This window comes from Osmerus mordax, chromosome 4, assembly GCF_038355195.1.
Source record: "Osmerus mordax isolate fOsmMor3 chromosome 4, fOsmMor3.pri, whole genome shotgun sequence".
In the NCBI taxonomy this organism is placed as follows: domain Eukaryota; kingdom Metazoa; phylum Chordata; class Actinopteri; order Osmeriformes; family Osmeridae; genus Osmerus; species Osmerus mordax.
The window spans coordinates 11,031,047-11,056,244 of NC_090053.1; the positions used below are offsets into that span (position 1 = coordinate 11,031,047).

The 25,198-nt window shown below is 51.6% G+C and overlaps 1 protein-coding gene across 1 annotated transcript; it reads right to left on the reverse strand.

The window, feature by feature from the left end:
- Positions 1–287: 287 nt before the first annotated feature.
- Positions 288–24,601, reverse strand: LOC136942035 (otogelin-like protein). The gene is given in 61 exon segments (XM_067234775.1): positions 288–488; positions 654–733; positions 2,437–2,482; positions 2,583–2,702; positions 2,829–2,933; positions 3,207–3,385; positions 3,533–3,596; positions 3,714–3,754; positions 4,138–4,242; positions 4,337–4,438; positions 4,564–4,671; positions 4,814–4,918; positions 5,067–5,279; positions 5,433–5,618; positions 5,758–5,899; positions 6,155–6,372; positions 6,598–6,787; positions 7,069–7,161; positions 7,268–7,291; positions 7,878–8,020; positions 8,225–8,402; positions 8,831–9,720; positions 10,003–10,082; positions 10,261–10,378; positions 10,491–10,769; positions 10,855–11,034; positions 11,214–11,240; positions 11,576–11,732; positions 12,792–12,908; positions 13,100–13,219; positions 13,344–13,490; positions 13,640–13,774; positions 14,423–14,561; positions 14,693–14,800; positions 14,974–15,133; positions 15,391–15,434; positions 15,619–15,693; positions 15,883–16,051; positions 16,638–16,847; positions 17,028–17,152; positions 17,251–17,428; positions 17,618–17,744; positions 17,926–18,071; positions 18,565–18,611; positions 18,703–18,811; positions 18,965–19,090; positions 19,177–19,283; positions 19,413–19,519; positions 19,781–19,854; positions 19,857–19,904; positions 20,720–20,851; positions 20,854–20,924; positions 21,031–21,077; positions 21,079–21,135; positions 21,137–21,154; positions 21,750–21,904; positions 23,390–23,482; positions 23,562–23,640; positions 23,813–23,891; positions 24,163–24,205; positions 24,529–24,601. Coding segments are annotated over 61 exon segments (7,839 nt in total).
- Between the last annotated feature and the right edge of the window lie 597 nt (positions 24,602–25,198).

Genomic DNA, 25,198 nt, shown 5'->3' on the forward strand with positions numbered 1-25,198 from the left:
CTAAGGCACTAGACAGCTGCCTGTGTTGCCACAGCAGACTGTGTGATACTGAAGGCTACAGTGCTGGCTAGGTTACTGTACATGTCCAACTGTCAACTCTCTCCTATGTTCCTTTGTCTCTTTGTTACAGCTAGTCTAGATACACACAGGTCGTGATCTCTAGAGCTAAGACTGGGACACGTATCAACATTATACATTTCTGGCCCCTCTGCTCTCACTTTATTACTATTTTATCTAAAATAAGCCCCAAGCTCCAAGCTGCACATTTCTCCCTATTTTTATTCTCTCTAGTTCCACTGGCATGAGCAGTCCAGGGGCTCCTGGAAGTTGTACTCCACGAGTGTGGAGTTGCGTGAGCAGTATAAAGTGACAGAGCGCGTTTGTAGTCCGCTTTCTCTGCAACATTTACAGAACCGTGCGTGGCTGTTGATGTTGAAGTTAAATATGGTTGCAGAAGGACACTTTCCATCACATGAATACACTGTCACCTGAGAGAGAGTGAGAGAGAGAGAGAGAGAGAGAGAGAGAGAGAGAGAGAGAGAAAGAGAGGGAGAGAGGGAGAAAGAGAGAGGTTGGGAGACAAAAAATAACATACAGGTGTAATTCAAGCCAAGCTGTGAGTTCTCTCTGGTTCCTCTGTTGTGTCCTCTCACCGGGGCGTTGCTCCTGCAGTCATCCTTTCTGATGGTGGTGCGGATGGCAACACGCTTACATGTCTTACCATCTTCTTTACCTGCACATAGAAAGATTGACATAGAGAGAATATGCTAACTAACATACAAAGAAACACAGACACACACATACACACTCAAAGCTTTTATCCACAGGGCCCTGCCCGTCTCACACACTCAAAGGCCTATTGAACAGGGTTCATTGTTGCCCAGCAGTGGGGGCTCACTTTGATTGACAGTTGGATGACCAGGGGGCAGCTCTCACGCCAGAGATCCAGCTTTCCCATTGGCTACTGACCTGAACTTGACCTTACATTCTAACCAATCAGTGTTTGACACAAAGGGGTGCCCAGGATGAATGGAATGTCTGAAGGCAGAACCATGTTTAGAGGCAGTAGCATGGCATTGAGCTAGAGTTGAACATAATCTCAATTTTACTCTGCGGTACTCCAGTGGGATTTTTCCACCTTTTATCCTATCTTTTGTGAGACTTTTCAATTATATTCTGTTGAAAAGAATAAACATATTATGTGATTGTTTACATGTGGGTTACAATGTGATTTACAGTGGTTTACAGAAACACAGGTGGAGAGGGGGAAATAGAGAATGACAGAGAGAGAGACAGACAGACATAGAGAGCTCAAATGAGCAAGAAACAATAAGAGAGAGAGGGATATTAAGAGAGAGAGGGAGACAGACACAGAGAGAGAGAGAGACAGACATACAAGGAGAAAGATAGAGGGTTCCAGAGACAGACAGAGCGAGAGAGGGAGAGAGAAAGAGAGACAGAGACAGAGAGGGAGAGAGAGGGAGAGAAAGGGAGAGAGAGGGAGAGAGAGGGAGACAGACACATACACAGACAGAGAGATAACCCTCCACAGTTGGGAGGGTGTGTCTCAGTGTCAGGACACAGCGTGAGGCTGAGAGGTGGAAGGTGGCAGTACCTGTGTCACAGTTAGTACTACCAGTGGGGGTTATGGGGTTAACGGTAAACGGTAAAAGACCCACTCCAGAACCTGTGAGGAACCGTCAGGAACGAGGTTGGCCGGTTAAGAGAACGTTAGGAGAACACACAGGGTTACGCTTGCTTTAGGACACACAGATGAATGGTTACATACATAAACACACAGACCATTGACACCAGTGCAGTTGGCATGCACGTGATTTTAAACCCTGCCTCGGGCAGCCAGACGACCGGTCACTTAGGGGAAAACTCTACACAGCAGCTCAGCAGGGGACATCCCTGCCCCATCGCACATTCTCATTGGCCAGACTCTAACCATGGAGCATCCCAATTGGCCAAACCGCGCAGTCACCCATAAAGCAGGCAAGCAGAGCCAACGCCACGAGAAGAAGACTTGGTAGCAATGATGTTTCTATGTTTATCGATGCATTTAATTGATGGTTAAGACTGGTAATATTGACATATTTTATTATTTGATTCTCAGTATAACCTCAGTATGACAATATTTTTATCCTTCTGTTTAAAACATTATCTTCTATCCCTAAACGTGTGTCTGTCATAGCCCACTTGAGACCTGGGGCTTGACTACATGTTACAGTTTTGGCTATACACACATCTATGGAGCCACCACTCAAGCATGGAATTCTGGGAGTTAGGCCGACCACAGGCTTTAACTCCACCCTCTGCTGCTAAGGCCACCCCCAAAAAACACTCAGCCAATAAGCCCATCCACTGCCAGGCAACAATGCGGCCACCCATCTGATTGACAGAAGCCAGAAGCGAATAGGACTGCTGACTCACATGTCCTGCAGCAGCCGTCCACGTAGCTCTGCACCACTCCTCCATTCTGCAACGACAGCACAGAGAGGAACAGTTAGAGGGCAGGTGAGGGGGGGGGAGCAGAGACATGGTCCCCAGGCCAGGCCAAACCGCCGGGGGCTACAGACCTGCAGGCACTCTGTGTCATTGAAGGGGGGGCAGACGACCCCTGAGGCCAGAACCACGGCTCCAATTGCTGTCTCCATACAGTCGTACCTCGTGCAGTTATCCACCCAGGAACTACCCGACTGAGGAGGGAGAGAGAGATAAGAGATAGAGGGGGAGAGAGGCATAATGTGGCAGAGAAAAGTATTGTCATCTCAAAGCACATCTTGGTGGTATGGCAAAGGTGTGCGTGTGTGTGGTTGTCTCACAGCGAAGAGCTCTGTGGTTCCGTTGTCATTGGTGAACGTGCAGGAGACGTTCTTGCAGGAGCCACAGCACACCTGTGGGTCCGAGGACACCACATACACCTGGTGCTGTGGAGAGGAAGAGGAAGGAGGAGCGGAAGAGGAGAAGGAGGAGAGGAAGAGGAGAGGAAGAGGAATAGGAGAGGAAGAGGAGGAGGAGGAGAGGAAGAGGAAGGAAGAGAGGGAGAGGAAGAGGAGGAGAGGAAGAGGAGGAGGAGAGGGAGAGGAAGAGGAGGAGAGGAAGAGGAGGAAGAGGAGGAGGAAGGAGGAGAGAATGACCTCATTAGATATCTTGAGGTTCATCGTTCAGAATTTCCAGCATATGAAACTCTCAGGCCGTACCGATCCGCACTTCTGGGAGCAGTTGACAAAAGAGATGTCCATGGCATAGAAGCCAGTTTGAGAGTCTTTGTGGGTCAGACAGTTCACAGTGTAGCACAGTTCTCCCTCATAGGACTGAACCAGGGACTGGCCTGGACCCAACACCGTCACACCCTGAAAAACACACACCTCCTTCTTCTCTACACACACAAGCGCACACACAAACACACACACAAACAAACACACACACACACACACACTTACAAAAGCCACATTTCTAATTGTGAGGGTGACAAATATTTTACAGAGGGCGAGTGTGACTGTGTGTGTGTCTACAAAGCACTTACGGCAGGTGTAACGGGGACATCCACACTGACTGCTACTGTCAGGCACCTCCATCTGCACCTCCCCCTGAGAGAGGATGACAGAGTCACTAAGCCATGCTATCACGCTGTCCTCCCGTCCAGATGGCGATGGATGGACAGACGTTCGTTCTGTCTGAAGGGTTCCTGGAGGCTGTTTACTTACCATCAGGCACACAGGGAGAGAGCTGTCCTCACACTGGCACTCTAAGAGAGACCAACATCAAGGTTCATACAGAATGCAAACAGCTTACAGTAAAGAGCCATGAAACGGTGTGTGAGTGAGAGTTTGTAAGAGACAGTGTGTGTGTGTGTGTGTGTGTGTAAAACAGTGTGTTTGTGTTTAAGAGACAGTGTGTGTGTAAGACACAGTGTGTGTGTGTTCAAGAGACAGTGTGTGTGTTTAAGAGACAGTGTGTGTGTAAGAGATAGTATGTTTGTGTGTAAGACACAGTGTGTGTGTGTGTTCAAGAGACAGTGTGTGTGTGTGTGTTTAAGATACAGTGTGTGTGTGTGTGTGTGTGTAAGAGACAGTGTGTGTGTGTGTTTAAGAGACAGTGTGTGTGTATGTGTGTGTGTGTGTACTATACCACAGTGGCGCTGTGGGCAGCAGTGTCCGGGCATGGTGGTTTGGACCACGGTCAGCCCAGGGGCACAGCTCAGAGATGACTCAGGACACATGTTGACATCACACACTGGTAAGACACACACACACACACACACACAGTTGTCAGCGAGAGTACTCCCAGTCCAGACACACACACAGGACCTCCAGAGCTACTAGTTTACCACAGTGGTACTGGGGACAGCAGCTGTTGGTAGTGTTGAGGTCCACAGCCAGAATCTCTCCGTGAGCGCAGGAAGGGACGGGTTCTATACACGACTCACACACTGCAGAGAGACAACACACACACGTACACACGCACACACATACACTCACACAGTTAGTATCGGGCCTTAGCAGCAGTATACTGTATGTGCCAGTAGACAAGTGACAGGAAGCAGTGGGACCCTACCACACAAGAACGAATAGCAGCAGGACTTGTCCTCCCGCACCTCCACTAGGAACTGATCTTCCCTGCAGTCAGGGGCGACGACCGGGGGACACGCCATGGGGTTGCACTCTGGGACGGACCAATCACAGGACAGTAAAATGAGAGGATCGCCGATCGTGATGTGTCTGAAGCAATTCAGACCATCAGTGACACACACACACTCACGCATGCACAGTAGACACACTCGCACACACACAGCCCCGGGGCTCACCACATCTGTACTCTGGACAACAGGAGAGGGCGCTGTAACCAATCACAAGGTGGTTTCCATTGTCACACGGCGGAACCTCGCTCTCACAGATGGTCAGATTGCACTCTAAGAGGGAAAGAAAGAGAGACAGAGAGAGAAGGCACAAGGCCGTTATACTGACCACACAGTGGACAGACTCAGCCACAGTCTCACCACGGATCCAGAAGGTTGCGGGTTCGAATCCCAGCAGCAAATCCACGCTGTCTCGACTCACCACAGATCTTCTTGGGACAGCAGGCTCCCTCCTCCAGGACGTCTAGGACGTACTCCCCCTCCCTCTCGCAGAGAGGAGCGGGGCTGGAGCTGCAGTCCGGTTCCACCGCCACCACCGAGCCGTTCTCCATGCAGCGGTACAGACAGCAGCCACGCGCCGAACCATTCCACACCTCGCCCGGGGAACGGGGGGAACCCTCGTTGTCCGTACACACTGAAGACACCAGAAATGCCAGCCGGGAGTTCACAACACACACACGGGGTAACACACACACGCTCTTACCGCACTGCTCGTTGGTGACACAGTAGCAGACACTACGGCTCCTCGGTAACACACTAGCACACACGCAGAAACACACACTCTTACCACACTGCTCCTCTGTGACACAGTAGGGCGAGTCAGCCCGGTGCAGGATGGTCCCGCTGCGACACACACACTCCTCCCTGATGTAGGAGCAGGTGGTCTCCTCGTAGTACTCTCTGTTCTGGCAGGTCCGGCTGGTGCAGGTGCTCACACAAGGACGGTACTCCTTACCGGCAGGGCAGTGCAGGGCTTGGGGGACGACGGAACCAACAAGGCTTACACAGAGTCGGGGATTTAGTGTGTAGTACAGGAAATGGGATAAAGTTTCCGCCCATCCAGACAGGTTGTGTGTGTGTACGTGTGTGCGTGCGTGTGTGGGGAGCCTTACGGCAGAAGTTGTTTCGTCTCCAGCTGATGCAGACTTGGTGTGTGTAGCAGACAGCTACATAGGCTGCCAGGAAATCACACTGGTGGTCCTTGTAATGCAGGTCCCCTGCCCACATCACGTCACAGAACTGCTCTGGAGACACCTGGAACACACACACACCCAACACAAGCGACGCAAAAGGCAGTGAGTTACCAGATTACGTCAATGGTTTTTGAATCGTGTGTGCGGGTCCCTATGTGTGTGTGCATGTGCGTGTATGTGTCTGTGTTTATGTGTCTGTAAGTAGAATGTAGAAATGCGGTTGTGTCTTTACTATGCGTGTGTGGGCTGTGTACAAACGCGCGTGCATGTGAACATGCGTGTGGGTCCTTATGGGCGCCAGCGTGTGTGTGTGGACCTTGCTGTGGCAGGGTGAGAAGGCCCTCTGGCGCAGCATGGAGATGCAGGGGGAGCAGTCCCCCGTGGTGCAGTTGTCTCCTATCCGGCGCGTGTGCTCCGTCTCCTCCGAGGTGTGGACCCTCCAGGCCTGCAGGAACAGCCCCATGTCGCCCACCTCCCGCACCACCGTGCCGTTGGGCAGCTTCAGGTCGTCCGCTGGGTTTCCGTCGCAGCAACCTGACACCCCGGGGGGAGAGAGACGTCACCGGTCCAGCCACGTTCACGCACTACGCTGCTACACGCTGCGGAAGGGTTTGTATCCATGGCTGTGTGTGTGTGTGTGTTGGAGGGCGTGAGAATGTGCGTGCGCATGACAGAGAGTGGGGCTGTGTGTGTATAAACCTGTGTGTGCGTGTGTGTGTGCGCATACATGCATATATTTGCGCATGTGGGCGTGCTCACCACAGAGGCCTCGCGTAGGAGTAGACATGTTGCTAGGAGCGGTGTACTGCAGCACCATGATGCCTGTGCTGTGGTACCACTGGATGCTGACCCCACCAGGGGTCTGGATCAGGTACATGCTCCCGGTGTCGTCCACGTGCAGAGACTGGCGGGAGAACGGCAGGCGAGCCGCTATGTGGTTCACGGACACCTGGACACACACGCAGGGACAGACGCATGCAGACACACACACACACACACACACACACAGAGAGAGAGACATGCAGACAAACACACACATAGACACATGTAGACACACACACACACACACAGACACAGGCAGACAAACACACACACACACATGCGCCGAGACAGACACACAACACGCATGCACACAAACATGAACACACACGTACCACACGCAAACGCACAAAACGACCGCATATGCCATTGAGGAGTTAGGTCGGTATGATTCAGCGTGGGGGGGCTCACCTTGCGGTCAAGGCGGTTGAGGATGATCCTGTAGGAGGAAGTGGTTATGTTCAGCTTCTTAAAACACAGGCCGGAGGTACCACCCGTTGGGCTCTTGAAAGGAAGCAATAAAGAAGATTGAGGAGACTCAGAAGATGGTATACACGTTTCACTCAGAGCTCCTGAGAAAGAGTGAACCAGAGAAAAAAGGTTGACTTACAGGCCGTCTGATAGAGTTGACACTCTGTAGAGGAAGCACAGGAAACACACATCTGTGATTAACCATCACATTAGACTCTGTTGTCTGACTAGGTTGGTTTAGGTGCAGATCTATGGGCATATGTGAATCCCTCTGTGACATTGCTTGTAAGGGCTAAACAATGTTTATTTGATTTGATCCTGCAGCTCACGTGCTGTACACACAGCAGTCAGTGTTTGTGTAGCTGGCTGGTATGTAAGTGTATGTGTGTGTACCTGGCAGGTGTATAAGTGTTTGTGTAGCTGGCTGGTATGTAAGTGTATGTGTGTGTGTACCTGGCTGGTGTATAAGTGTGTGTGTGTAGCTGGCTGGTATGAAAGTGTATGTGTGTGTGTGTACCTGGCTGGTGTATAAGTGTGTGTGTGTAGCTGGCTGGTATATCAGTGTACGTGTACCTGGCTGGTATGTAAATGTATGTGTGTACCTGGCAGGTGTATAAGTGTTTGTGTACCTGGCTGGTATGTGTGTGTGTGTGTGTGTGTGTGTGTGTGTACATGGCTGTTAGGTGTGTGTGTGTACCTGGCTGGTATGTGTGTGTACATGGCTGTTATGTCTGTGTGTGTGTGTGTACCTGGCTGGTAGGGCACTTGTCCACGGTTCCTATGATGTTCTCTCTGGGAAGATGAACCAGGATGTAGGAGCCGTTATCATAGAGAGCCACGTTGTTCCCATCAAACGTGATCACACGCAGGTCCGACATCACCGAACAACGACCTGGCCCACACACAGGATAACACACACTGGAGATGAAGCCTCACGGTGTGCGCGTCGTGTGTGTGTGCGTTTCTGTGTGAGAGCGTGTGTTCGTGTGTGTGTGGACGTGTCAGCGTGAACGCTTATGTGTGTTCACTCAATGTGAGCGCGCGGGTCTGTGTGCGAGTTTGTGTGTGCGAGCGTGTGTGTGAGGGCGGCGCTCACAGGGGCACTGCCACTGGGGGCAGCAGGGGTCAGTGTTGGTGAGGATGGGCAGGCCCAGCAGGCTACAGTGTGGGGCCGTGGTGCTGAAGCGACAGAGGGCTGACGCGTTGTGGAGGAGCAGCTCTCCGTTGAAGCAGATCAGCTCGGCACACTCATCTATCCTGTAGGAGTAGGGGGGCTGGGGAGGGCACACACACACACAGACAGACAGACAGACAGAAATATATGCATACGTTCACACCCACACGCACAGGCATAAACACGTACGCACACACACACACACACAGACATAAACACACAAAATGAATGTATGTACAGGCACACACACCTAATAGGAAACATGTCGGTGCAGGAATAGATACATGTGGTTAGACAGAGCCTTCTCACTGGAGGAATGTAGTGGGAGTTCAGGGTCAGATACGAGACCAGGACCTGTCTGTCCCACAGATTTACAGCCCAGGTGTGTGTGTGTGTGTGTGCATGCATTATAATGCCAGTTTAGCCCATACCAAAGCCCACAGTTTGAAATTCCCATAGGACACACACACACACGCACAAACAAACAAACAAACAAACAAACAAACAAACACACACAAACAGACTTACTGTACAGGGGGATGTGGGCAGGAGGAAGGGAGGAAGCAAGGTTGTTGTGCTGACTTCTTCAGGTGTGGGAGTGGGAGTTTCAGGACTGGTGGCTGTCTCCGTGGTTACGAACGTGGACTCTGGGGTCTCAGGAGGCGACGTCGTGGTAGTCACAACTACAGTTGTGTCTACCGCCGTGGAGACAGAGGTGGTCTCTGGGGCGACGGTGGTCCGGGGAGGGAGAGTGACAGGGGTGGTGGTGGTGACCGGGGTCGGAGTGTGTGTGAAGGTGGTGGTCCAGGCCGTGGTGGGCGGTGTGGAGGGGAGGGGAGGAGGGGGCTGGGTGGAGGAGGTGGCGGGGGCTGGGGTGGTGACGAGGGGGGTGGGTGTGGGGCTGGAAGTGGTGGAGGGGGTCAGGGTGGACGGAGGGGCAGGGGAGGAGGGCGGAGGAGGGGTGGAGGGGACAGAGGTGGCCTCCGTGGTCGGGGTTTCCGTGATGCCTGTGGTTACCGTGGTCACGGTTGTCGTGGGTGCCTCTGTGGTGCTGGTGTGTACGGGAGGGGTGGGGGGAGTGGGTGAAGCTGTTGGCGGGGCCGGGGTGGTGGAGGGGGAGGGTGGCGGAGGAGGAGAAGGAGTGAAGGGAGAGGTGGTGAGAGTGGGGGTGACACGCTCAGTGACTGGGGCTGTACTGGGCGTAGTGGGAGCACTGGTGGACCGTGCGGTTGTGGTTGCGGTGCTAGATGTGGTAGGGGGAGCGGTACTGGTAGTGACTGTGGTTGAGGTTGTGGTCGTAGTCACGGTCGTGGTGGGGGTGGTGGGGACTGGAGTTGTGGTTGTGGTTGTGACGGCGGTGGTTCGGTTAGACCGCGTCACGAACGCAAAGGGGGTTGGAGTGGGCGGGAGAGTGGCACCTAAAGAGAAAGAACTGAACTCAAACAGGGGCAGTACTGAACCTGCAACATTAAGCCTGTAATCCTTTACTGAATATGCTCTGTTTTTGCTCATGTGTCACTTTGTACCTGTCTGATTGTAATCATTCATGTTTTCATGTGCAGCACTTTGGTCAAACCCTAACCCTGTAGTTGTTTTTAATAGTGCTCTATTAATCATAAATTGATCGATTGATTGAATAGTAGTAAAATATTGCCCAGGTGTGATTCATACAGGAGTGTACACTTTCTGTGTGGACTTACAGTCCTCTGTGTAGACACACCTCCTCGTCACCTCATCCAGGACCATGTTTTTGGGGCAGCGTGGGAAACAGCCTTCCACCCTGCAACGCACACACACACACACACATACACACACACACACACCCAACCACCCACACATCAACAACCACACGTCCATACAAATTCACATGCACACATACAAACAGGCACTCGCATGTTTACACACACATCTTGTGTGTGCAGGGGTGCGGAGGTGGGGGTGCAGGGCGGGGCTCTTACGGGGGCAAGAAGAGGCAGCGCGTGGCGTCAGGGTCGCTGCATGTGCGGACGCAGGGACTGGCGCAGGCTTGATAGCGCCACTCACACATCATACGGTACGGGATGACAAAGCTGCTCTCTGCAGGATGGAGGGAGACAAAGGGAGTATCACCACAGGATACTTGGTGTTACCAGCATAGAGTATAAATCTCCATGCTTCAGATGTGTGTGTGTGTCTGTGTGTGTCTGACCCTCCAGTGTGAAGCTGCTGCTTGTCTTAAAGGCCTCTGAGTTGTCGTATCTCTGAGCACGTGCAGTAACACGAGTCAGTGTCAGGAACATTCCCGGCTGGCCAATCAGCTCGTAGGAGGCGTGGCGAGGCAGGAACAACCCCTGGTGCTGGATGAAGGAAGCCTTGCGACCAAACTCCTCCTCACGGCTCCAATGCTCCAATTGGAGCCGTCCACGCCCAGAGACAACCAGGAAGTAGTTTGGCCGCTCTGCAGACTCCAGAGAGACCACTGGGAGACCTGAGGGAGAACGTGGGATGGGGTGAGACGTTGGTGAGGCACATGTGTGTGTGTGTGAGTGCGTGTGTGTGTGTGCGGTGCCCACGTGACGCGCGGTCTTTCAGCAGTCCTGAGGTGATCATGAAATTGAAGAGAAGTCCTGGAGGAGGTAGACCCCTGGAGCTCTCTCTGACCAGCGGGAACACCGAGCCACTGCTGCGATTCACCCCCAGCATGGTGTCGTTGTAGCCAGCACTGACCAGGGAGAACGGCCCTTCACCCAACTCTACACGGGAGACAAAGGAGGAGAGAGAGAGAGAGAGGAAGAGGGAGAGAGAAAGCAAGAGGGAGCGAGAGACGGAGATGGAGAGAGGAGGGAGAGAAAGTGAGAGACAGGAGGGACTGAGGATGGTCCTCAGAATGATTGTTATTATGTCTTATACAAGTCTATGCTCTCATACGTACCCTGGTTATAGTATTCACAGTCATAGGCTGGAAGACGGGACAACAATCATAGGTTAGAACTGCAGTGTTAAACAAGGCTGATAAATCAGTGGAGGAGAAGAGAATACTAGAATGTTTTGAGTGTTCTCAAACTAGTGTTTGAGAATGTGCGTTTGTGTAGTGTATGTCCACCCCACGCCCAGAAAGACGTGCGTGTGTGGCTGGGATTGTGTGTGGCTGTATTCAGGGCGTCGGGTGGCAACAAACGATGTGGTGACAGACATAGAGAGGGATATGAGAGGAAAGGGGGCGCACAGTGGAGCGATAGCTGCTGGATACCAGGCTGAGTGTGTGTGTGTGTGTGTGGGTATGTGTGTACTCACGGCAGACCGAGGGGGACCTCCAATGGACAGTGATCCCCTGCTGGCAGCATTTGTGTGCGTAAGCAGCGATGGACGTACACAGACACTCGCAGTCCCCCCCGCGGTTACAGTTGCAGGTGTCCGTCAGACAGTTCCTATAGAACCAGGCCACATCCACCTGGGTTGGGTGACACACACACACACACACACTGTGGGAATGGCAGGTCATTGTTCAGTAGGCGGGTGGGGGACATGGGGAGGTCATTGGGAGGTAGTGATGATCAATAATGCAGATGGAGGATGAGCGCGGAGACAACAGCACAATGAGATATGGGTCACACTCAAGGGGATCGGATGAGCGCTGTCACACACACACACACACACACACGCACACACTTCACATCAATAATGAGCTCCTCATTCAAAGGGATGCAGAGAAATGTGTGTGCGTGCGTCGGTCTAAGGTCTGCGTTATTTGTTCTAAGAAAGCACATCCTGATGAACCATCGTTATTATTGGCACAGATTGTAATTCCACACTCAGTTATTTCAGCTATGAAAAGAATCCATTTATACAGCGCGGAGCAGATGATCTGACCCGGTCTTCACCCTAGGAACTGGAGATATGAAAGCTGTCTCTGTTTAAACCCTCCCACATAGCTTGCACCTGCCCTAAATGGCTGACACGGGCAGGATGACTGGGAGAGCATACCTCCGTTATAAGACGGACGGTACAGACACTGTTGACTGCACTTGCCCGATCGGACTCAGGCAAACCTACAGCGCCATCTACTGGACACACAGAGAACGGCACAATAATGCTGTTTAAACCCCCCCCCAAACAATACGAGGCGTGCCCACTCTGGATTTTCAAATGCGCGTGCACTGGTGTGTGTGTAATTGTGTGTGAGTTTGAAATGTGTGTGTGAGTGTGTGTCTGTGTGTGTCCGTGTATGTGTGTAAAGTATTAGATGTCTGTGGTATTTGGTGTTTATCTCTGAGGAATAGAGCTCACACACCGGGATCAGATAAGAATCGTTCCCATAGCCCCCCGCCAACCCAACCTCCCCCACTGTGAGAAAGATAACCTTTACGCAGCTGCTAAACACTCCTACCACACTGGCGTGTGTGTTCGTTTGTGTGTGTGTGTGAGATAGCGGCGTGCGTGAGTCCGCGGGTGCGTTCGTTTGTGTTGCGGGTGTGTATGCAGTACAGTACGAGTGTGTGTGTGTACTCACCACATTGTGACAGGGGGCAAAGACGTCGCTGTAGAGCAGAGCGCACTCTCTCTTGGCGTACGGCTGTCTGCCTAGGTCCCCTTCGCACGGCCGCTTCACCACATAGTCACTCTCACACTGACACACGCACACACACAGACACAGAGGGAGAGAGAGTGTCTGCTTTCTCTTAAATATCACGGCAGACCCCAGGGAAGGCTAGGCAGATGGGGACTGGGCAGGGTGAGGTAAGTCTGGGAGGTGGGGGGTGGGTGGGGTAAAGAGATGCATCCAGGTATCAGTGCTGCTACTGTACCTGCTGGGCCTACCTGTCCCAGGGCCCAGCTGTCCCCGAAGCTCTGTGCGTTGTTCACCTCCATGTGGCTGGAGGTGGTCATGTCATTCACTGTCACGCTGTCAAAGTTCCCACACAGCCCGTTGAGGAGACCCTGGGCGTACACACGCACACACACGCACAAAGACAAACACGCAGACATGGTCAAACTGAGGTTGTATCCGGTTGAAACCAAGAGTTTTAAACTCAAACTCTTTCCGAGAAGTAGACCTCCTGACCTTCCATTGCGGCCCGGCTCTGATGTGAACGGTCGTTTTGCGGTCCCAGAGCACGGTCAGGTCCTGGTTGGAGAAGTGGACCACAGTGTAGTAGCCTGCCTTCCACAGCTCAAACTCAGACCCTCTCCCTACCACCGTGGCAGGGCTCTGGAACAGCGGACAGAGACACCAGGTCACCACAAGGGTCAGGAACACCAAACAGGCCTCCCAATCACCTCACGAGTCCCTTTGCGAGTCGACACAAGCGAGGAAGGTGTGCGTGTGTGTTTACGTGTGTGTGGGTGTGTGTGGCGTACAGGGTTGCCGGAGTTGTCACTGAAGTAGATCTTGGTGAGGCCCACATGGATGACGAGCATCTTCATACAGACGATGCCACTCTCGTAGCAGTCTTTGTTCTGGGCTACGATAGACACGTCCGCTTCCCCGACGCTCTAAAGTCCCAGGAAGGAACCACACAAAAGAGCTGACGTCAGCACAGAGCCATTCTGCTGCCTCGTTCCTCCAGGGGGACCAAGATGGCCGCCGGTGAGCAGGCAGGCCACACAGCGGTGGTTTGAAGTGGAATGTCGGCTAATTCTTATTCTAAGATCCCTGAGAGCTCCGAAGCCCTGGGGTTTGGGCTCAACACTGCTCTCTTTGTGCCTCTACAGCCTTGCACTGCGTCCGCTGGCGTCCCCTCAAACCACGCGGATGCACACACATGCGCGGGGGACACGCATGCACACACACGCACACACACACACCTCACACGGCTCTAATTAAAAACCACTCTTTCCCCCCCGAGATTAGAAAAGGAGAGTCCGTCGGATCCGCTTTCCTAGATCCCAATCAGATGCAGTCAGGAAGCGGTAGATAGGCTCTTCCCCTCGGCCTTCCCCACCCACAGATACACTCCTCCCGCACGCAACACACACACATCAACACACAACCCTCCTCACACACGCAACACACACACACGTCCATACACACAAACACACACGCATTCACACACGTACGCTCACCCGCATGCACATCGACACACTACATTCCTCACACACAACACTCCTGTCATGCACACACACACACACACACACTCTGACCTTCAGCAGGTACACCTGGCAGTCTGAGTAGTAGTCATATTCCAGACCATCGAAGGTGTGGTAGTGTCTGTCGCTGTAGACGGTACACACTGCCGGGCAGGGAGAGTAGCTGCAGTTGAAGTAGCCCCTGTGACACACACTGAGGAGACAAAGAGAGGAGGTGGTGGGGGGGGGGGGGGGGGGGGGGGGGTTAGAGGGACCAGGATACTACACAAACATGTGTGTTGAAGAGGGGCTTGGTTGGGGGTTGGGGGGGGTGTGTGCAGGTACCATCTGTAGCAGGGCGTATCCACTGTCTCCCCAGGCAGATACTCCAGACCCAGCCAGGCACATGGACAGTTATCTGGGTAGTAACACTCCCCATGGTGCAGAACCAGCCTACACACACACACACACACACAGTAACAAATCCTCAGAACAGAAGAACAAGATCTAGAACTTGCCCCATTCATGCGACAGACAGGGGGCGACAGAGAGCCGGGATAAAACAATCAAACCCGTTTAAACAGGTGCGTGTCGTGTGTTACAGCGGCACATCTAGAGGGTCTTACCCTGGGGGGCAGACACAGCCAGAGACGCAGGGTGTGTTCGGAGGACAGGTCAGGTTCAACATCAGGTTGCGACAGGTGACCTCACAGGCCATGCCTCCTCGCTGGTCGGTACAGCTGTGGTATACCTTCCCCTCAGGACACTCCCCTCGCTGTGGCTCCTCTGAGACACACACGCACGAACACGCACGAATGTATACACAGACATGTACACACACAAATACACAGTCTGGTCTGGGAAAGCCTTTGACAAGTGAGTCTGGGAAAGCCTTTGAGAAGTGAGTCTGAACAGGCGTGGGAAATGAGCTCTGACTCTAGACACAGAGCTATGAATATCAGTAAGAACAGAGCTTGAAACGGCCCTTTGTTGCCGCAGGGTAACGGGGAAGGAGAGGAGGAAGGACGGAAGGTATGGTTTACCTCTCTCCTCTGGCACACACTCCATCTTCCCGTTCCTGCACAGGCTGTCGAGGAGGGAGCGAAGGGGAGAAGGAGAGAGAGGCCGAGGGAGGAGAGTGCGATGCTGTTACAAAGTAAGGCTTGACACGTCTTTTCATCCTCCAGAAAGATGTAGAACATGAGAGTCACTGTCCCCCCCCCCCGTCCCCCCCCCACCTCCTCCTTCCCTGAGCATGGATGCTGACTCACCAGGGGCCAGAGGCGCTGAAGGACACCTCCCCCGGCTGGAACACCCCTCCCATGGAGTAGCAGTGGCACTGGGACCTGGGGGGGAGTGGGGGACACAGCACAGGACATGTGACCGATCACCATCGCTCCACCTGTCAGTCTGCCTCTGACACCAAGTCAACACTCACATCCGCCTCTCTGGACCTTGCAGAGATGATTCATGTACGAGGCATGATAACGTGTGTGTGTGTGTATGTGATGTGTTTGTGTCAGGGGAAGGCTCACGGCTGCACGCAGCGCTGCCGTGCGTCATCGTAGTATGTGTTGTCGGAGCAGCCACACCCCTCCGCACAGTCGTCGCGGTTACACGTCTCGGCGTGGGAGAGGGAGCGGCAGGAGCGGCCGCAGGAGGACGTGCAGGAGTGGTACAGCATCCCTCCTAGACACACCACGCCTACACACACACACACACACACACACATACAACACACATACACACGTACACACACCACACACAGCCACATACACAGTTCACACGTTTTGAGGTACAGTACACAACTTCCGCCCTCCCCAAGACACACACACATTAATCACAGTAACATCAGTGTTTCCCCTACCATTATATTAGGGGGGCGCCCTGCCCCCGCAATGGAACCCCCCCCCGCCACCCCTGGAAGGTCAACTTGATTTAGTAAAAAAAATTATATATATATATTATTTTTTATATAGCGCTAGATCACAAAATAAGTCATTTAAGGTTACCTTTCCTATAAAACCGGTCTATAGCTTGCTCTTTTATTAAACAAACTAAATGGCCTTATGCTATTTATCTTATTTACACAACGGCATGTCCTTTCTGTCTCTCGTCCTCCCCCCAAAGCTGTAAACCTAGGGGAAACACTGAACATACAGGACAGACACTAGGCTATGAGCTACGTTTACGTCTGAAGCCACTCCTTCTGGACCCCCACGCCCCCCACAAACAACCCCCCCACTCCCACCCCACCCCCCAACCCCACCCCCCTCGTTCAGGGACCTACCACACTCGGACACGTGTGCTCTGAAGTTGATGGAGACGCCGTGTTTGGAGCAGAGGTAGGCGTAGTGGGCGAGGGCCGTGCACAGGCAGGCGTTGCCACAGCTGCAGGCCTGGTAGCGACACTGCTGTTGGTACACTGAGGGACTGATGTAGCCGTGGCATGGAGCAAACACACTGCCCAGAAGCACCTCACACAGGGAGGCGTAGAACGCTGGTACACACACACAAGCACACACACGCTGTTTTCAATGTGTGTCTGTTAGAGACAGAAGGGTTAAGGGTGAGGTGTTGCCAGTTTGGACGTCACGCACGCACATAAACACACGCAGCTTTTCACATGTGTCAGCGGAAGGGGGGTTAAGGGCGAGGGGGTTGCCAGGTTGGCATTTACCGTTGTGCTGGTTCATCTCACAGGGGTCGATGATGGGTAGGTTGACAGGAGCAGAGCAGGCAGAGGAGACCCTCCAGGCGTTAGCATGTAGCTGGGGCGTCCCTTCTATCATCCCAGCAGGGGACCTGGGGAGAGAACACCATCATCAGCCTGGCTCAACGTCAACACTCTCTAACCTGGCAACGCTGTCAGGGAGACAACAGGAAACGGCAGGTCTCCTCACAGGAAGTCATCGCGCAGGTTGCCGTTGAAGGTCCCGCACAGGCCGAGCGTGGAGCCCCGCCATTGGCTGTCCAGCTGCAGGTAGACCCGCCCCCCGTGGCCGCCGAACTGCAGGCGCAGCCCGAGAGACGCCTTCAGCTGCACGAACACAGACGTCAGCCGATGCACCTTGACAGCATCTGCACACACACACATGCACGCACACACAGACACACACACACAGAAACACACAGACACACACCGACACACAGGAATTCACATCAAACACACTGTTTACCACCAAAAGCTTTTCCTTCAAGTTCTGTTTCTGCTGTTGCCTATGTGAATCCTGTAGAGATCAGTGCAGCTTGACCCTGAGTGTGTCCTACCGTCAGCGTAGGGCAGCACAGGGGAGGGGTTGACCCCTATGAGCACCTCCCCATCCCGGGTCAGAGTCACCTGACGACTCACGTCCTCGTCCAACACCACCGTCACCGACTGGATACACACCTGCTGCTGCTCACACACATAAGACAAGGTCACCTCCAAGCAGGGTGTGTGTGTGTGAGAGAGATAAAGATAGAGAGAGAGAGAAAGAAAGAGAGAGAGAGAGATGGGGGAGCATCTCTGCACAGAAGGTCACACACAGGAGGAAAGGTTACCTCTAGGCAGGTGGTGTGTGTGTGTGCGTCTGTACCTCTGCACAGGTGGTGTACTGCAGTGTGACGGTGAATCTACTGCTGCCGCGGCTCTTGGCCAGGACGTACTGACATGCTCCTGGCTGCAGGAACATCCTGCCGTCAAACGACGTCACAAACACGTGACCCACCACAGAACACTCTCCTGGAGAGAGGGAAAGACAGAGAGAGAGAGAGAGAGAGAGAGAGAGAGAGAGAGAGAAGGGAGGGGGGGGGAGAGAGGGAGAGAGAGGGGAGAGGGAGAGAGAAGGAGAGAGGGGTGGGTGGGTGGGTGGCGAAAGAGAGGGAAAGAGAGAGAGGGAGAAAGAGAGAGGGAGAGAGAGAGGGAGATTGAGGCCGAGTCCCAGAGAGAAAGAGAAAGAGAGAGAGAAGAGTGAGGGAGATATTAAAAAACAAAGTGGGCGAGGACAGTGAGAGTGAGACAAAGGGAGAGGGACAGTGAGAGAGCGAGAGAAAGAAAGAAACCGTGAAAGAGAGAGAGTGAGGGAGGTGAAAAGAAAAGAGCTGACTCAGTGACACCCAGCTATGAGACACTTTACCAGCTTTCCACCCTAATTCTGCTGCTATAGAGCTGGGCTGGGGCCGCTACAGATTCAGCAGAGATACTGTACCATCTCTGGTAGCTCAGGGTGGCTCACCTGTACAGTTGCTCCCAGTGCAGTTCCACACTCCCCCCATACACACACTGCAAAAAACAACACAGCTTTCGGTCAGCACAGTCAAAGACCAGTGTCGAGAGGGAGATACTGTACACTCATACACACATACACACTCACCACACACTGCAGCCCTGCTCCAGTACATGTCCTTGTGTGTATGAGGTGCCATGGTACACACAGGGGCACTGAGACACAGCGATACACGTCCCGTTCTGGAGGATCAGACCTGGAGAGAGAATCAACAACAGAGACCTGGAGCTAAGCTGATGGAGTAAGCAACGGAATGACAGAGCAATGGAAAGAAAGACATGAAAGGCTCAAATGTTTGTACACGTGTACTTTTGTGTGTGTGTGTGTGTGTGTGTGTGTGTGTGTGTACCATCAGGGCAGTAACAGCCGTCCAGGCAATGCAGGTTGGTTCCAAGACACTCCTTCTCAAAGGTGCAGGTGGGAGGGCAGCAACTGATACAGTCTCTATGGACAAAACTCTCCTCACAGCCATCATCTGCACACACACACACACACACACATAATGACTAAGCAATCAGCGTGAGACATGGAGAGGTGTGTATGCCGTGTGGGGGTTCTTACTGCAGGAGGGGAAGCTGTCTCTCCACTCTCTGACGGGGTAGCCCACATGAGAGCAGGCACGCGTGTACTCAACCAACACTCGACAAAAGGTCTCCTCATCATCTGAGCTGAACACACACACGCACGCACGCCAGCCAACATGCACACACAAACACGTACTTCACTGTTAAGACCACAGAGAGAGCAGTTGAGACAGGTTCTGAAAGAGAGTGACACCCTGGAGTGTGTTGACTTACACACACAGGTCAGAGACACAGCTCGCCACGAAGGGGTTGGGGTCGATGTTCTCATGGCAGGACAGGAAGGGGAAGAAGAGCAGAGCGCTGCACTTCTCTATGGCGTCCTGCAAACAGACACACATGCAGACACATACACACACACACACAAACACATAGAGACACACACACATGTATACACACATATACTCACACACATACACACATACAGACACACACATATATACCCACACAAGCACACACACACACACACACACACTCAGAAGAACACATACACATACACAGAAGCACACAACCCATCAAGGAGTTGAACACACACCAGATCTAAAGCAGTGGTCAGCAGCAGGGGTGTGTGCTGTAGATCTTACGTCCATGTCGGACTCTGACTGGCAGGGACCGCTGAAGTCCAGGTCTACTGAGGGACAGGCTCTCTCATGGGGAGGTCCAGGGACCAGCTGTTACCAAACACCACCGGCTCCTCTGTCAGCACACCTGCACACACACATACGCACACACACACAAATATTGGGTACAGATTTGCTTGTGGGGATTCAAAATTCAAAAATCTGTTTTCCCTAACCCTCACCCTAACTTTAACCCTAATCCTAACCTTGACATAACCTTAACCTTAACTGTAACCCACAAACCTAACCTGAACCCTAAACCTAACCTTAGCTCCTATCCTTCCCACACAGACACACATTTATCTGTCTGTGCAATGCAAGCTACAGCAAGAAAAAACAACATGAATATCAAAGCTGAGTTAGTGAGTTGTAACAATGGACTATGATTGCAGTTGTGTGTGTTAGAGTGTGTGTTACGGTGTGTATATCGCCAGAGATAGACAGGTTTACAGAAAACGATATTTACTCGCTCCTCCCTCCCACACAAGACTCATCTCTTATCCTCCTCTCCTCTCTCCTCTCCTCCTCTCCTCTTCGCCTTGTCTACCCTCCCCCCGTCCTCTTTCCTCTCCTCTCCTCCTCTCCTCTCCTCCCCTCCCCTCCTCTCTCCTCCTCTCCTCTCCTCATCTCCTCTCCTCTACACCCCTTCTCTCTTCTTCTCAGACCTACAGCCCTGGGTCAGGTTACAGGACCTGGGGGAGAATTCCTGCTCCTTACAGCTTGACAAAGACAGCCTATCAGCTTGGGCTGTCTCCCCTACCCGTCCCTCCCCTGGGTCCTCCCAGTGCCACCGCCGCCATAATTGTCTTGATGTGGTGTTGAGAGTATAATAATAATAATTGTGAGTGATTAGGTGAGGAGGGACTGGATAAGAGGGGGAGTGGCCGGTCAGGCTGGTCCTACCACGGGGAGTGGTGAGGTCATCGCTGGCCAGGTGGTTGAAGTTCCCACACAGGCCACAGGGGGCGCCCTGGTGCTCCTCACTCATCTTCACATACACTCCGGAGCTACCGTCCCACGCCAGCGAGAAGCCAACACACTCTTCACCAGGAGGTAGTCAGCCAGGCGCTCAATGAACACACCACCCACGGTCTGGGGCAGACTCAGCCTACACACACACACACACACACGTCACGTACGCACACCCTTATTGGAACAACATGAAAATATGAGGGGGGAAAGGCTAGAACACCAACAGCCCCCCTCACAAATACCTGCGGCCTCCTTGGTGGACCTGGTACCCTGAGATGTGGATCTCCTCCCTCGTTGGGGAAGAACAGACTGAGAGCCCGAGGACATGAATACACACTTCCCCGACAAGACCCTACTGTTATGGACCTGAGAGAGATGACAGACAGACAGACAGACAGACAGACAGAGAGAGAGAGAGAGAGAGAGAGACAGAGAGACAGAGAAATTGAGACAGAAAAAGAAAGAAAGAAAGAAAGAAAGAGAGGGAGATAGAGAGAGAGTGGGAGAGAGAGAGAGAGAGAGAGGTAGAAAGGGAGAGAGAGAGAGAGAGAGAGAGCGAGAGAGAGAGAGGGGAGAGAGAGAGAGAGAGAGAGAGTGAGAGAGAGAGAGAGAGAGAGAGAGAGAGGGAGGGAGAGAGAGAGAGAGAGAGAGAGAGAGAGAGAGAGAGAGGGATGAGAAAGAGAAAGAGAGAGCGAGGGAGAGAGAAGGAAAGAGAGAGAGAGAGAGAGAGAGAGAGAGGGAGAGAGAGAGAGAGAAGGAAAGAGAGAGAGAGAGAGGGTTAGGATTCATTTCGGTGATAAAGATGAGCCTGCGTGTGTAGTCGTTACAAAAACCAAAAACTGAAATCCTGTCCCAGAGCCCTTTAACAGAACCACGGCATATGGAGAAGCACTGAGTACAGTACACCTGCCAGCCAACCTTAGAGACGTGGGTGTTGTGAAGCGGCTCCAAGTCCTCTTACCCAGACAGTGTACTGAGGCGTAGCAGAGTGGCAGTCTTGGGCCAGGATGTAGGAGCATCTTCCAGGGTAGTAGAAGTAGATGCCATCAAACGTTTCATAGTGGTGCTGTCCCCAAGACCTGCAGATGCCATCCCTGTCCTGACCCTGGTTAGGGACTAGGCAGCCATGACAGAGACACATCCTATCACTAATAAATAGAGATGACAGACTGTGCACAACTGCGTTCAAATCAAATGAATGACAAAAAATAAACATAATTTCTTTTTAAAGATGCTATAAAGCAAATTCCATGATTTGCTTCTCAGTACATTATATACGTGTGAAATGAATTCCAGAAAGCATGTGCAAAGCGCGGAAAACTTTATCACACTGAAATGTGGAGTTAGACCGTTTGAACAGTTTCTCTTCCGTTTTCAGCTGAGGTTTTGTATAGGCGGGGCAAAAACCCAACCCATTTACGTCACAGCTACCTATCTACGTCAGATCACAGACGGTTGCATTCTGTTACTCAGCTGGTATGATGCAAAGTAATTAACACATAAAAACACTCAGAGACTGCAGGTAGGTCTGTTCTGATATCTGCAATAGATTTAGCTAGTGTAGCTGTTGCTGCTAAATTCAATAAATTCTAGGGGGCGGAGCTCAGCTCCTTCAGGCGACACGCCACCCCCACTCCCAAACAGAGAAGACTGCTGATTTTCTCACAATTTCAAAGCCTAATTTAACATACTTGTCTGTTTCTTTTTCATTCGAATTTAGATGGATAGTTAACAACACATTCTTCTGTGATGAGATGAACTTAAAACTCATTTTCAATTCCACTTTACAGCATCCTTAATAGTAAATCCTCAAATGGACACTTCTACCATAAACATCCTAACGGACTCTTTCATCTCCTGTCCCATCCTAAACCCTACGTCCATGCCTGTGTGGGTGGGCATGTGGGAGGGTGCCAACTGTCTAAAAGCAGCTCGGTTTCAGGAAACTCCCTCATCCCTAGCACGCCAAGCCAAGACTGCACTGCCTCATAGCCCAGCTTCCCAGCATGCCCCCCCCCCCCCCACACACACACACACACACACACAACCATGCCACTAGCTCTGTCCCATATCTTTACATAAATACAAGGATGTATAGAGTTTGAACACATACAGAACTTGCTGGATACAGGAAAAACTATATGGATTGTCTGTGGCCACAAAATGTAAAGTGGAAGTGGGGTATAACCTGTACAGTGCCTAACTGTCTAGGAGCAGGAAGTAGACATCTGATGTATAAGGACTCTGTAGTCAACAGAAACTAGAAACCAGCTACCTTCTAATCCTACTGGCTTAGTCACAGACGCTACATCTAACTTATAGGTTGAAGGGGAACCTGTGTGTGGAGTGTGTGTGTTTGTGTTTGTGTGCACAGTGCGTGTATATATCTGTGTGAGTAGTTTATTAACATTTGCTGACTGATGTGATAGTCTGACCAACCTCATAGAATTACTAACAGCCCCCCCCCCCCCCCAGACACCCACACACATCATTCCCAGACAACACGGTTCAACTACAGTACATGTGACCTTTTGTGACACATGTGCACTTTGAAAGAAGATGAAGAGGATGTCTGTATGTGTGTGTGTGTCTGTTACTTACTGATCTGGCAACGATCTCCCAGGGCCTGAAACTGGGCACAGTCACACACTCCGTCCTCCTGACACCAGCCTCCGTTGAGACATCCACAGTACTCTGGGACAAACACACACTGATGACTTTATCTGCGGACATTGTGTGGGGTGTGTGCGTGTGTGTGTGTGTGTGTGCGTACCTGAGGAGGCGTCTCTGGCTGTGTAGTTGTGAAGAACACCGCGAGGAAACGTCGCTTCCGACAGAAGAGGCCTAAAAGTCTGGAGAAAAACCAATGACGAAAATGACCGAGATCAAACTGTAGTCTCACCATCCATCTTGTGGCGTGACGTGTGTGGACCTGGTTCTGCGTGTTCATGGTTGTCTGCGTGTAGGCTCTTCAAAGAGGGCTTTGTGCTGCCTCTGGTGTTGTGTGTATGAGGGTGCCCTGACCTCCACTAGTTCTCTTAGGTATAGTGTACCAACCTCCTCCCCAAGGAGATCCCGTTTCCTCCGAAGTGCATTAGCCCTTCTGCAGTCACAAACACACACATTAGGGGGATAACAACTCAGGGGGAGAGTTAAGTGCACTTTACACCATTTAGCAGCATACGTGCACACTATCACATTTGCACATGTGCGCACACACACACATACACGCACAGGGGCAGACATATACACAGGATGATGACTCCTGGTCAGACATTAATTGTTTAAAAAAAATCTTATTATGTGAAACTAGCAGAATAATTCAGGACATTCAGGATTACATCAGGAATAATGGAGATGGTTTTCACTCTCACCTTTGCAGTCTTGCCTCTGCCTCTGATAGCTGGCTGTGAGCTCCTGAACAAAACAGATACTTTCCCCAATATTACACATCGCCGATTTTGGCCTAACAGTTTTAACGCTGGGGTCAAAATATTTTTATTTTATGATTATGTAGCGGGTAATTTGGCTAGGTTGTTAAATTAAAGGGTAAACTATTCACATCAAATAAATAATCTGAGTCAAAGTCAAAACAGTCTTTTCTTCATAAAAGACATTTCTTCGTCAGAGCAATAAAAGTAATATTCATAAAGTCAGTGGAATGGAATAACGCGTTACTTTTATTGTGGCGCTGTTTACCCTGCATAAACTCAATCTTGTATACTACTGGACAGACTTACCCTCTCTTATAAGCAGTTGAAGTATTGATAACGATAGAAGAAGAAACTGTTGTTCTATCCGCTTTACGTTCATCTCAGAGTCCAGACGGAGTCCCACCGAAACATTAACGGTGCATTGCAGAGGACCAGGGAGGTGGAGGAGGAGGATGTCTCTATCTTTGACCGATCTTCCCGCTGCTCAGATCCCAGCGCTCACAGGTAGACTATGTGGTCGCGATAGCCTCTTGGGTGGATGACGAGTGCAGTTCACCTGCGAACAAGTGGGTTCCGGTGAAGCCTACGACAGTTTTATCAGATTTGAGAGAAGTGCGTGTGCTGTATCCAGATTGTTTATTGTCTGCTCAGCCTAAATTGGTAGTAGTAGCTACAAGTTTTATTGGAAAAAATTACAAAAAGTCAAAGTAAAAAAATAAGTGAAAAGTCTATTATCATTAGTAACTAGCAGTTCCAAAGAAACTATATGTTATTCCTTCACCTGACCAGCTGGACTGGTGTGTCTACTTAACTATATTGACCAGTAGAAATTGACCAGGGGATTTGAAAAGTATATCTTGGGCTGTTGTTGTGGTCATGGTGTGATATGTCTCTCTCTGCTGGTCAGTGCTGTTAACTTCAATCTAGACACAGGCTCCATCAATGACCAAGGACAACAGATTTGTAAGATAACCAA